Source organism: Bufo gargarizans, chromosome 3 (assembly GCF_014858855.1).
Source record: "Bufo gargarizans isolate SCDJY-AF-19 chromosome 3, ASM1485885v1, whole genome shotgun sequence".
Taxonomy (NCBI): Eukaryota; Metazoa; Chordata; class Amphibia; order Anura; family Bufonidae; genus Bufo; species Bufo gargarizans.
In genome coordinates, this window is record NC_058082.1 from 456,380,359 (window position 1) to 456,394,643 (window position 14,285).

The 14,285-nt window shown below is 43.6% G+C and overlaps 1 protein-coding gene across 2 annotated transcripts in view; it reads left to right on the forward strand.

Moving 5' to 3' along the window:
• EFHC2 (EF-hand domain containing 2) overlaps nucleotides 1-14,285 on the forward strand; it is an 82,516-nt gene that overhangs the window by 41,388 nt on the left and 26,843 nt on the right. For both annotated transcript variants that reach the window (XM_044283593.1, XM_044283592.1), the window contains exon 10: nucleotides 2,026-2,222. In XM_044283593.1, the coding sequence (XP_044139528.1) occupies nucleotides 2,026-2,222 (197 nt within the window). The remainder of the gene's footprint in view (nucleotides 1-2,025; nucleotides 2,223-14,285) is intronic.

The window sequence follows — 14,285 nt, forward strand, 5'->3', positions numbered from 1 at the left end:
GGCCTTTAGAAATAACAGGGAATAAAAAAAAGCTCTTATCCAGTAGGAGACAAGCTGGCTCTATAGTGCTACCTATTGGATGGCTGCCCTATAATCTAATGTCTGGCCCTTTAAACGGGCTTGCGGACAATGACTTGGGATATAAGGAAAAACCAGAGCCCTTTGCATGAGAAAAAGGCACCCTTCTCCAGGCAGATATTTTGATGTTTTTGCCTCTTGTCAATGCAGAGCAGGGTTCTGGTTTGGCTGGGAGAGAGGCCTTTGATCTGGGTCTGAGGGAATAAAGTTTTACCTTGTGGAGCCTGTCAACTAGGTTAGGCAACAGTGATGGTCAGTTCGCAGTGTTCGCCTGCGAACACATGCAGGCTGCCATCTTGACTCACAAGTCTGGCGATGTACAGGTAAGCCCTTACCTGTGCCTGTGCGTGAGCCGGTCTGAACCCAAATGCGGTCACCAGGAGCAGGCAGTTCCGAGAACAGCCCGATTAAGGCCCCTGGCGGCTGTTCTCGAACCTGCCTGCTCCCGGTGACCGCATTTGATTTCAGACCGGCTCGCGCACAGGCACAGGTAAGGGCTTACCTGTGCATCGCCGGACTTGTGAGTCAAGATGGCAGCCTGCATGTGTTCGCAGGCGAACACTGCGAACTGACCATCACTGTTAGGCAATGCTTCCAGGAAAAAAGGGAATGTAATAAAGCTCTTATCTAGGATGAAAAAATCTGGCTCTTTAAATAACAGTTATGGTCATGACACTGTCCAGTTTCTGCCACAATCTTTTAATCTGAATGCCACTGACCTGAATGCAGTTTAGCCCCATTGAATGCAGTTAAATATGAGCGGACACCTGCTGCAGTTTCTAGCGGTGTCCATCCGGACGTCGCTCCAAGAATGGACATGTCTGTATGAAGTGCAGCATGGAACTGTTCCTTCCTGGCAATCGTCTGCTCGTCAGTGAAGGAGACCACTGCATTTATATGCAGGGATTTTTTTCACAGTATGGGGAGGAGAAATCACTAATGCCATCGCTCGTCCCCATACAGAATCATGGTTTGCCGGCAGCAGAGTGAGTTCAGATGGCATGATCTGCTGCTGGCAAACAATTTAGGTGACAGCACAAACGATCTTATTACCCGAGGAAAGAGCATTTCACACGTTCATTGGGTAATCGGCGGCACCTTTTCACCAGCAGATCATCACTACAACCACTAGTTAGGGATTATCTGCCCGGTGCTCAGGAAGTGTAAAGGGTCCTTAAGAGTTTTTACTATTTTAACTATTAGACACCCCCGTGGTGTGACCTTTGTGAAGGAAATCCTTAGCTGCATTCTTAGAGTAGTGTGAAGTAGCCACTGTTGACAGCTTGCAGGAGGTGTTTTCAAAATGAGGCACCAGGATCAATCAACACAAGCGTGGTCATACAAGTAGAAGATCAGGGCTCACAGAGTTCATGCAACACATTAAGATACAAGTCAGATTGATCAGCGATTCAAGAAACAGATGGGGTCAAATGCAACCAGCCCTTCTCTTTCACAGCTAGTGGCACCTCTTTACAATAAATTATCTGCCCCAACCAGAAATTTCCATTTGACAAGCCATTTTAACCCAAAAGGATAAATAGGTGTTTACCTACTTAACCCATCTTTATGTAAAACTTGGATGTTCAGCCCAATAGATAAAGGCTGCTTTCATACCTGCGCTTTCCCTTTCTGCTATTGAGATCTATCATAGGATCTCAAAAGTGGGGGAAAATGCTTCAGTTTTGTTCCTATTCATTGTCAATGGAGACAAAACTGAATGAACGGAGTGCACGAAATACTACCGGATCTGTTCTGAACTGATGCAGATGGTTGAATTATATACCGGATGCGTTTTTGCTGAACCCACGACGGATCCAGCAAAAACACAGATGTGAAAGTAGCCATACTTGTTTCTGAAAGCAAAAGAAACCTACCTGTGGTGGAGCACAAGTCATAGCAGAGCAGACGTTGTAACCGTATTTGCTGTTTGTATGATTGTGTTTCTAGGAATTATGGGTGGCAAGTTTTTGGAAAGATCTCGTGTGAAGAAACCTGGACAGGAGCTATTCAAGACCGAGATGTCAGAATATTTAAAAGCAGAAGACCTCTTTGTTGGTGCCCGGGTTAATTTCAATGGACACAAGTTTATCTTAGTTGATGCGGATGAATATGTCTTCAGCTACATGGAGAAGAATGCTCATGAGGTGAATAGACAGTGTAATATCATTTGTCTTCTAAACTGCAGTGTATGCACGGAGCAGTGTATGTAATTTCCCAGTTACATCATTAACTAATCATCCACTTCTCCATTGTAGGCCTTGGATTTAAACCTTAAAGAAGTACGTTATTAAAATTTTCCAACACTTTTTATCCTGATGAGTGATGACCTATCCTCTGAATAGGTTATTAGTATCTGATTGGTGAGGGTCAAACACCCGGGAACCTTGCCGATTAGCTGTTTGAGAAGGCACCGGCACACCTGTTAACGCTACAGACTTTTTGCCACTTACTCTAGGCCAGTGACATTATGTTTATTGGTCACATGGCCTGGGCTTCTATGGAAGCTCGCTGCAGACATGCTATGTCACCTCAGCAGGGATCACCTACTGCAGTGATGGTGAACCTTTTACAGACCAAGTGCCCAAACTGCAACCCAAAACCCACTTATTTATCACAAAGTGCCAACACAGCAATTTAACCTTAATACTACAGTCCAATAAAGTATATCTTCCATGTACTTTATCATTTAGCTATCATAGCCTGCCCACATTCAGTGCACTGCCTGTGCTGCCCATAGTGTGCCCTGCGCTGATGAAGGGCAGGAAGAGTCTAACGCATATTGGTACACCATAGACTTTTTCCAGGGTGTAGGTGCCCACAGAGAGGGCTCTGAATGCCGCCTCTGGTACCCGTGCCATATTTTCGCCACCACTGGCCTAGGCGCAGCTCAGTCACATTCAAGTGATTGGGGCTGAGCTGCAATACCAAGCACAGCCGCTATACAATGTATGGTGCTGTCAGAAAACCTGTTTAAATAATGTTTTCACATTTTTGTTGGGGAACTGTATGCAATATATGCCCAACTGTTCCCACTTGAAAGGGTTTTCAAAGATATGTTAAAATTTGGCAAGGAGCATGGGGTTTTGTTAAAAAAATATAAAAATAAACAAATATATATACTCTATATCTATCTATATATATATATATATATATATATATATATATACACTGCCAGTCCAAAAAAAAAAGTCGCCACAAAAAAAAAGGTCACACACTCTAAGATTTTGTTGGACCGCCTTTAGCTTTGATTACGGCACGCATTCGCTGTAGCATTGTTTCGATAAGCTTCTGCAATGTCACAAGATTTATCTCCGTCCAGTGTTGCATTCATTTTTCACCAAGATCTTGCATTGATGATGGAAGAGTCTGACTGCTGCACAAAGCCTTCTTCAGGACATCCCAAAGATTCTCAATGGGGTAAAGGTCTGGACTCTGTGGTGGCCAATCCATGTGTGAAAATTATGTCTCATGCTCCCTGAACCACTCCTTCACAATTTAAGCCCAATGAATCCTGGCATTGTCATCTTGGAATATGCCCGTGCCATCAGGGAAGAAAAAAATCCATTGATGGAATAATCTGGTCCTTCAGTATGTTCAGGTAGTCAGCTGACCTCATTCTAGAACCTAGACCTGACCAACTGCAGCAACCCCAGATCATAGCACTGCCCCCACAGGCTTGTACAGTAGGCACTAGGCATGATGGGTGCATCACTGCATCTGCCCCTATTCTTACCCTGATGCGCCCATCCCTCTGGAACAGGGTAAATCTGGACTCATCAGACCACATGACCTTCTTCCATTGCTCCAGAGTCCAATCTTTATGCCCCCGAGCAAATTGAAGCCTTTTTTTCTGGTTTGCCTCACTGATTAGTGGTTTTCTTACGGCTACACAGTTGTTCAGTCCCAATCCCTTGAGTTCCCTTTGCATTGTGCGTGTGGAAATGCTCTTACTTTCACTATTAAACATAGCCCTAGTTCTACAGTTGTTTTTCTTCGATTTGATTTCACCAAACGTTTAAGTGATGATCATGATCATTCAGGATTTCTTTCCCGACACATTTCTTCCTCGAATACAATGTGTCCCCACTATCCTTCCAGTTTTTAATAATGAGTTGGACAGTTCTTAACCCAATTTTAGTAGTTTCTGTAATCTCCTTAGATGTTTTCTCTGCTTGATGCATGCCAATGATTTGACCCTTCTCAAACAGACCACGAGATGTGTCTTTTGACATGGTTGTTTAAGAAATGAAATGCCACTCATTGCTCCAGTTGGGGTTAAATAACATGTTGTCAGCTGAAAGATAATCGCCCATGCAGTAATCATCCAATAGGAGGCTCATAACTATTTGCTTAGTTAAATCTAGGTGGCGACTTTTTTTTGGACAGGCAGTGTATATACAGTATATATATTCCAAATACCCCTTTTAAAATGTTCCACTGTTCCTGTGCTGCCACTCTGGTCCCCACTGACATCACGTTTGTCGTTTACGTGACAGCTGCAACCAATCACTGGCCTCCGTGGTTACATGTACAGGAACGACATGTGATCATTGATGACAGTATTTGGCTGCAGCGGTCATGGAAAAGATAAACACAACATGACGGCTGCAGGCATAACAGAGACTGGAGCGGCGAGGACCAGAGCAATGGAATGGGATTTGCTGGGCATTTTAGAGGTGAGTAATTTCTTCATTTTTTTTCTCTTCACTTTACAAAGCCCCCTGAAGCTTGGCAAATTTGAAGGTGTTGGTCCAATTGGACAATCTCTTCTCTTAGGTTGCCTGTACACAGTTCTGAGAGGTTGCGGGATTCACATGTGGATTACTGCTATCTACTGGACCAAACCTGTACCTGCCAGGCTGCACTTGCTTTTTAAAAAAAATGTCAAGCACAGATGCAGCCGGTTAATTAGCGGTAACCCACATGCGGATCCTGCAGCCGGACCGCTGCATGTATGGGCACACTGTAGCAAGCTTCTCCTGAGCAATGCAGATCCAGCTACTGAAATCCCTGGTGACCAGGGAGAATCTGTGGGTTTCTACCAATTTCCAGATGCTATAGGGGAAATGTAGTATTACATGGTGCCCATTGAAATGAACGGGTGACTGTGTAATACATGGTCGCACCAAGTCCACCAGAGTCGGAGCGTTTTCTTGTAGTAGCTCTTTGTGGTTAATAGCAGTCCTAAGTGGTCCAGGTCCCTCTATAATGTATATATGCCTTTACAGGGACTATGGACAGGGACATAGTTGATACGAGAGAGCCCTTTTACGTAATCTATAGTACTGTAGCACATTATTGTTGGGATTGTTGATTGCAAGGCTGTTCACTGGTGACATATATAATACGGAAAAATGTATTAGCTAAAGGTTCTTGCTAGAGTAAATACCGTAATTTCCATTATGGCATTAGGGTTTTTTAATGACCAAAAATGTGTTTATACAGAACAAAATGAAATCTGAATGGAAACAATTTGAAGAACTGTAAAGCTATATTTGAGAAACAATTTGGAGATATCACATAGCAGAGCCTGGGTAACATGAGAGGCCAATACACCTCATAACCCAGGCATTCCACATCGACTCTTACCCAAGGCATTGACATTGGCTCAGACGTGACAGTTAAAAATAACCCCTCAAAAATCTGAAACATCATTTAGAAGTTGAGCTTGGCTAGAATGAGAACAAGATAAGAGAAGTTTAGATGCTTTATCTTAAAATATTCACAATCTATAAAAACATCACCAGGCAGCGACATTCCATGCTTTATTAATGCATTTTTCTGGCCAATAACAGCTCATTTAGTTGCTGGACTGTATTTCAGATATACACATTTGGCATCTGTATTTCTGTTTGGTATTTTGACATGTGGGCAATTTCTTTTTTACTGTTCTCATATTTTGTGATTTTTTCCCCCCAATGTTATTTAAGATGTTTTGCATACATAAACTCACTTGCACACCCGTTTAACCTGTAAAGGAATGAAATTGGAAACTGGTATCCAGTAATTAAGAATTATTATTTATTTATTTATTTTTGCTTTTTTTTTTACAATAGAACCCTATGGATAAGGTATGCTACTGTATGCCTCTAAAGTGGCATATGTGATGCCATTGCCTTCTATTCATGGGCCTCCACAGATCTCATAGAGAACATAGCTAAACTTTAAAATGATGCCTCCTCTTAGTGAGTTGTACGACAAATTACAATATGTGGAGGAAGTGGAGGAAATTTTAATAATAACAAAAGTTATGCTCCACCTCGCCAACCAATACCCAACTTCTACGTCATAAAAAAAAAGTGGAACAGGAACATCATAAATATAGTGATTTTCGGAACACCATGGGGCTTCTAAAATGCTGGCCTGCTCCGGCGCTGGCAGTGGATCCGCCAATCTTATGAAGAGGCACAGGCGTCAAAAATGATGAATGAGATGGGCCTGCCAGCCTAACCCCTTCCCTGCCCATGCCACGCACACTTTTTTAGGCCTGGCGTGATTGCGGTGCAACTAACTGTTTCACTGCAATATGCACAAGAAATATGCCTAATTTAGGCTTATTTCTGTTTAATATATGACCCCCCCATATTTCTTTTTACACCAGTCAAAATGGCATAAATTGTTAAATCTCCCACATACAGCTCTAAATCTCCTGCTTCCCTTCACATAACACATGATAAAACTGTCTGCCTGCAGCCACCAGTAGGGGGAGCTCAATGCATAGGTATTTATACAGTCACCATGGAACTCTATAGCAGTTGTAAAAACATCTATGTACTCAGCTCCCCCTAGTGGGGCGGCTGCTGGAAAATGTAGTAGATTTATGTTGGGAAGAGAAGGAGCAATTTAGCGTGCCCTATAGCAGTTGCATGGTCTATCCTCTTGGTAGGCCTTGGTTGCCACTGTTTCCATTGGAGGTATTTGGAAAGGTCTTACATGATGTGAATAGAGCCTTACATGTACATTGTAAAGAGTTTTATTAATCTAAATAAAGTGCCAGTTGTATCTTAAAGGGGTAGTCATCAAGACAACTCCTTCTCTATAGGCAGCCACCTAGCTATGAAACTTGGAAGCTTCACCCAGTCATATATGTTCGATGCATTTGTGCAATGTATAGTAGTGCAGACTCCACCAGAAGTGGACCATTCTTAAGTAGCGGCTCTTTGGCAGGGGAACCCCCTCTTTTCGTCCATACACCCTAATAGGGAATATGGACAGGAGTTTTCTTGGTAAGATCCTCCCTCTACGCAAAAAGTTGTCAGGTGTACACAGCCACTAAAGTAAGATAAATGGGGGACTAGTAACTATTTCATATTTGTGGGGCATAATGTGCTTAAAGGGATTTTCAGGGATTTTTTTTTAGGATAGGTCATCAGTATCTGATTGGTGGAGGTCCGACACCTGGGACCCCCGCCAATCAGCTGTTTGAGAAGGCACCAGTGCTTACAGTAGCGTTGTGGCCTTCTCCAGCTTTGCCTAGGTCATGTGACGTCACGTTCATCGGTCACATCGCCTAGGCGCAGCTCAGCCCCATTGAAGTGAATGGGGCTGAGTGCGATACCAAGCACAGCCACTATACAATGTACGGCGCTGTGATTGGTGAGCAGAGAGAAGGCGGCAGCCTTACTTTGAGCACTGCTGATCGGTGGTGGTCCTGGGTGTCAGACCCCCACCAATCAGATACTAATGACCTATCCAGAGGATTTCTGGAGATTTGCAGGCAGCACAGATTTTTATTCTCCTAAAATAAGATAAATTGGGTTCTACCTAATGAAGTTTTTTTCCCCTTCTTCTGGATTAACACTGCAAGATAATAGGCTTTGTTCAATGGACGTAATTTATTTTTTCAGCTTTACAAACTATGTTATTGCCGAAAAACGTATGTTTATACTGTACATGTGCACGGCAGGTATACTTCTAGCTAGCTCCTTATGAAATTGCATTCAGGTCTTGGATAAAAGCTTTCTTGGGGAAAGATCAGATGTGAATGAATATATCCATGACACGCCTCTACGTGATGAATAATGACTTGCCACTACTACAGCTATATGAAGAATTTAGGATACTGACATAAAGCTCTGTTATGCAGAATTATCTTTTGAAGTGTCATGTACAATGCATACTATCAACCACTAGGTGGAGCACTAGCATAAGGTATGGTAGAACACTGTAGATTAGTCTTTGTGACTTAACCAAATCATAATTGGCTTCCTGTTCAAATAAGCTTTTAAAAATTGTTGCTGGCAAACCATAAATGCTTCATCCAGATGAGTTCAGATAATGCATTGAATGAAACTGTCAGGCCATAATTTAGATGTAATTGCTCAGCCCAAAAACAAATGCGCTCTGTTAAAGGAGACCTGTCTGGCCAGACACTGAGGGCTTCTCTGAACGCTGGAGATGTATTATACTAGTGCGTCAGTGTGATACAGGGATTGCTTTGTGAGGGAGGGGCAACAAACCGAATCTGTGCCCCTAATGACAAAGGCCTAGCTTTATTCATGGTCATACTGAAATAATGTGCTACGGGGAATTATATCCACAACGGCATCTGCAATTGTCTCTGGACCAAACGGCTAGATCATAGATAACGGTTACATAGTCAAGGACCATATGAAGCTACATTCCTACTCTTAGGAGCTATTGTCTTTTCTCATTGCATCTGAGGGACTTAATTTAATCCTCTTTGAGCTGGGTCAATTTTTATTTATTTTTTTAATTTTATCTCCTCACCTTCCAAGAGCCATAATTTTTTTTACTTTTCCCTTCACATAGGCGCATGAGATCATTTATCTTTTTTTTTTTTTTTTTTTTTGTGGGGCGAGTTGCCTTTTGTAATGGCATCATTTAATTTACCATATCTTGTATTGAAAACTGAGAAAATATGTGTTGTGGAGTGAATTTTTTTTTTTCATTTTTGGGGGGTTTTGTTTTTATAGCATTCACTGTTTGCTAAAAATGACATAACCGTATTCTACTGGTCAGTATGATTCCAGCAATACCAGATTTATTATATTTTACTCTATCCTTTTTGCGGGGCCACGGAATGGAACAACGGATGCAGATAGCACACGGTGTGCTGTCCGCATCTTTGCGGCCCCATTGAAATGAATGGGTCCGCACCTGTTCCGCAAATTTGTTGAACGGATGCGGATCTATTTATACGGTCGTGTGAATGCTCCCTAAATCTAAAAAGACAAATGAAGCAAATTTGCGATAGGTCTTGAGTAAAAACATCATACTAATTTGCAAACTATGGGGGTCATTTACTTTCCAGAAATATGCCTATATTAGGTGTATTTCTGGCGTAGATTGCGGTGAAGATAATTTGCACCGCAATCTGTGATTTTCCCCACTCACGCCAGGTCTAGAAAGTGGGTGTGGCATGGTCGGGGAAGGGGAGGGGTCGGCAGGCAGGCCCGTCTCAGTCATTATTTTCTATGCCTGTTTTAGGCATAGAAAATGGTCTAAATGTAAGACAGCTAGGAAGCTGTCTTACATTCAGATTGGCGCTGGAAAAGCCGGTTAGGTAGAGGCCCGCACCTCTTCATAACATTAGAGACATTACTGCCAGCTATAGGGGTTATTAAGAATATAGTCTTCCTAGGATCTGTAGAAACAAACTGTCATTTCTTATTAAGTCCTATTACAAAGTTGGTTCATTTTCATTCGACATTTCTCAATCTATAGCGTCGGCCTATTCCGCAGTGCTTTACAATCAGGGAGTTTAAGTACAAACATAAATAAGATGACAACAAACAAGTCAACAATTAAAACAAGAGGGATGAGGGGCATGCTCCCAAGGGCTTACAATCTATGAGGAGATGGGGTGACACAGAAAGTAAAAAGTGCTTGTTTTGTACAATGGACCTGCCAGCTTAACCACTTCAGCCCCGCTAGCTAAAACCCACTTAATGACCAGGCCACTTTTTACACTTCTGCACTACACTACTTTCACCGTTTATCACTCGGTCATGCAACTTACCACCCAAATGAATTTTACCTCCTTTTCTTCTCACTAATAGAGCTTTCATTTGGTGGTATTTCATTGCTGCTGACATTTTTACTTTTTTTGTTATTAATCGAAATGTAACGATTTTTTTGCAAAAAAATGACATTTTTCACTTTCAGCTGTAAAATTTTGCAAAAAAAACGACATCCATATATTAATTTTTCGCTAAATTTATTGTTCTACATGTCTTTGATAAAAAAAAAATGTTTGGGAAAAAAAAAAAATGGTTTGGGTAAAAGTTATAGCGTTTACAAACTATGGTACAAAAATGTGAATTTCCGCTTTTTGAAGCAGCTCTGACTTTCTGAGCACCTGTCATGTTTCCTGAGGTTCTACAATGCCCAGACAGTAGAAAACCCCCACAAATGACCCCATTTCGGAAAGTAGGCACCCTAAGGTATTCGCTGATGGGCATAGTGAGTTCATAGAACTTTTTATTTTTTGTCACAAGTTAGCGGAAAATGATGATTTTTATTTTATTTTATTTTTTAAGTCTCATATTCCACTAACTTGCGACAAAAAATAAAAAATTCTAGGAACTCGCCATGCCCCTCACAGAATACCTTGGGGTGTCTTCTTTCCAAAATGGGGTCACTTGTGGGGTAGTTATACTGCCCTGGCAATTTAGGGGCCCAAATGTGTGAGAAGAACTTTGCAATCAAAATGTGTAAAAAATGGCCTGCGAAATCCGAAAGGTGCACTTTGGAATATGTGCCCCTTTGCCCACCTTGGCATCAAAAAAGTGTCACACATCTGGTATCGCTATACTCAGGAGAAGTTGGGGAATGTGTTTTGGGGTGTCATTTTACATATACCCATGCTGGGGTGAGAGAAATATCTTGGCAAAAGACAACTTTTCCAATTTTTTTATACAAAGTTGGCATTTGACCAAGATATTTTTAGGACAAAACTAACTTTTTGTCCGCTAACTTAGGACAAAAATGTAAATCTTTCATGGACTCAATATGCCCCTCAGCGAATACCTTGGGGTGTCTTCTTTCCGAAATGGGGTCACATGTGGGGTATTTATACTGCCCTGGCTTTTTAGGGGCCCTAAAGCGTGAGAAGAAGTCTGGAATATAAATGTCTAAAAATGTTTACGCATTTGGATTCCGTGAGGGGTATGGTGAGTTCATGTGAGATTTTATTTTTTGACACAAGTTAGTGGAATATGAGACTTTGTAAGAAAAAACAAACAAAAAAAAATATATATTTCCGCTAACTTGAGCCAAAAAAATGTCTGAATGGAGCCTTACAGGGGGGTGATCAATGACAGAGGGGTGATCAATGACAGGGGGGTGATCACCCATATAGACTCCCTGATCACCTCCATCATTGATCACCCCCCTGTAAGGCTCCATTCAGACGTCCGTATGATTTTTATGGATCCATGGATACATGGATCGGATCCGCAAAACACATGCGGACGTCTGAATGGAGCCTTACAGGGGGGTGATCAATGACAGGGGGTGATCAGGGAGTGTATATGGATGATCACCCCCTGTCATTGATCACCCCCCTGGTAAGGCTCCATTCAGACGTCCGTATGATTTTTACGGATCCATGGATACATGGATCGGATCCGCAAAACAAATGCGGACGTCTGAATGGAGCCTTACAGGGGGGTGATCAATGACAGGGGGTGATCAGGGAGTGTATATGGGATGATCACCCCCCTGTAAGGCTCCATTCAGACGTCCGCATGTGTTTTGCGGATCCGATCCATGTATCCATGGATCCGTAAAAATCATACGGACGTCTGAATGGAGCCTTGCAGGGGGGTGATCAATGACAGGGGGGTGATCAATGACAGGGGGTGATCAGGGAATCTATATGGGTGATCACCCGCCTGTCATTGATCACCCCCCTGTAAGGCTCCATTCAGACGTCCGCATGTGTTTTGCGGATCCGATCCATGTATCCATGGATCCGTAAAAATCATACGGACGTCTGAATGGAGCCTTACAGGGGGGTGATCAATGACAGGGGGGTGATCAATGCAGGGGGTGATCAGGGAATCTATATGGGTGATCACACGCCTGTCATTGATCACCCCCCTGTAAGGCTCCATTCAGACGTCCGTATGTGTTTTGCGGATCCGATCCATGTATCTGTGGATCCGTAAAAATCATACGGACGTCTGAACGGAGCATGACAGGGGGGTGATCAATGACAGGGGGGTGATCAATGACAGGGGGGTGATCAGGGAGTTTATATGGGGTGATCAGGGGTTTATAAGGGGTTAATAAGTGACGGGGGGGGGGGGTGTAGTGTAGTGTTTTGTGTGACTTTACTGACCTACCTGTGTCCTCTGGTGGTCGATCCTAACAAAAGGGACCACCAGAGGACCAGGTAGTAGGTATATTAGACGCTGTTATCAAAACAGCGTCTAATATACCTTTAGGGGTTAAAAAAAATCACATCTCCAGCCTGCCAGCGAGCGATCGCCGCTGGCAGGCTGGAGATCCACTCGCTTACCTTCTGTTCCTGTGAGCGCACGCGCCTGCGTGCGCGCGTTCACAGGAAATCTCGGGTATCGCGAGATGACGCGCCGATGCGTCCAGGAGGAACAAATCAACCACCTCCCGGACGCATCGGCGCGTTAGGCGGTCGGGAGGTGGTTAAAGGGCTTCTGTCACCCCCCTAAAGTCATTTTTCATTTTTGGGCGACTTAAAATCCTTATACTGCGATTTATCAATATATAGTGCTCATACCCTTTTTGTTCAGTAGTTTCTTCAAAAACGGCACTTTTATAATATGTAAATTACCTCTCTAGCAGCAAGTAGGGCGGCTACTTGCTGGTAGCAGCCGCATCCTCCTTTCATAAAGACGCCCCCTCCTCATGTTGATTGACAGGGTCAGCGAGCGCTCTCGACCTCTGACTGGCCCTGTCTGCGTTCTAAATCTCGCGCCTGCGCCGTACCGGTCTTCAGTCAGCGCAGGCGCACTGAAAGGAGGACGCTCGGCCGCCCCTTCCTCAGTGCGTCTGCGCCGGGTGTAGATGTGACGTCATCGGCGCACTGAGGAAGGAGCGGCCGAGCGAGCGTCCTCCTCTCAGTGTGCCTGCGCTGACTGAAGACCGGTACGGAGCAGGCACGAGATTTAGAACGCAGACAGGGCCAGTCAGAGGTCGAGAGCGCTCGCTGGCCCTGTCAATCAACAGGAGGAGGGGGCGTTTATTTGAAAGGAGGATGCGGCTGCTACCAGCAAGTAGCCGCCCTACCTGCTGCTAGAGAGGTAATTTACATATTATAAAAGTGCCGTTTTTGAAGAAACTACTGAACGAAAAAGGGTATGAGCACTATATATTGATATATCGCAGTATAAGGATTTTAAGTCGCCCAAAAATGAAAAATGACTTTAGGGGGGTGACAGAAGCGCTTTAACACAATAGGGGAGTAGATGTAAGGCTGCATTAGCCAGTCACCAGCCGATATCGGTGGCGCTTTTGAGTGAGGATATTTGATGATGGATAAGGTTCAGAACAATGATGATGATGATGAGGAAGGGAGGAGGAGGGAGAAGAGTTAGATTAGGGGATCTAAGATGTGTTTTTAAAGAGCGCCTAAAACTGTGTATGTTGTGGATTAACCTAATTGCTTAGGGTAGGGCATTTCAGAGAACTGGTGCAGCTCGGGAGAATTCTTGAGGCTGGGTTCACACCTGAGCGTTTTACAGCGTGTTCCTACGCGCTGTAAAACGCTCAACAAGGAGAAACCAATGATACCCTATGGGAATGGTTCTCACCTGGGCGTTTTACAGCGCGTACGATCGCGCTGTAAAACGCCCGACGCCCCAAGAAGTACATAAGCTTCTTTGGGGCGTCTTGTCGTGCGTTCCCGTACATAGACTTTCGGGAACGCGCGACAATGGGCGTTCGCTTGTCTCTGTATGCGCGATTGCAAACGCCGGTGCAATCGCGCATACAGAGCGCTCCTTTCAGAACGCTCAGGTCTGAACCCAGCGTAAAGATCATGTGAGTGGTTCAGATTATAGTGGATGTTAGTCAAAAATAATTTTCAGAGCATAGAGCACGAGTAAGGTGGTAGATTTAGATGAGGGAGGAGATGTAGGGGCTGTGAATAAGCAGTTTAAATTGCAATCCATACTGTATGAGCAAAGACTGGCGCAGGGCCGAGGCTTTGAAGTTGGTTAGACAGATAGGTGACCCTGGGTGAAGCTTAGTGAGGGGAGACC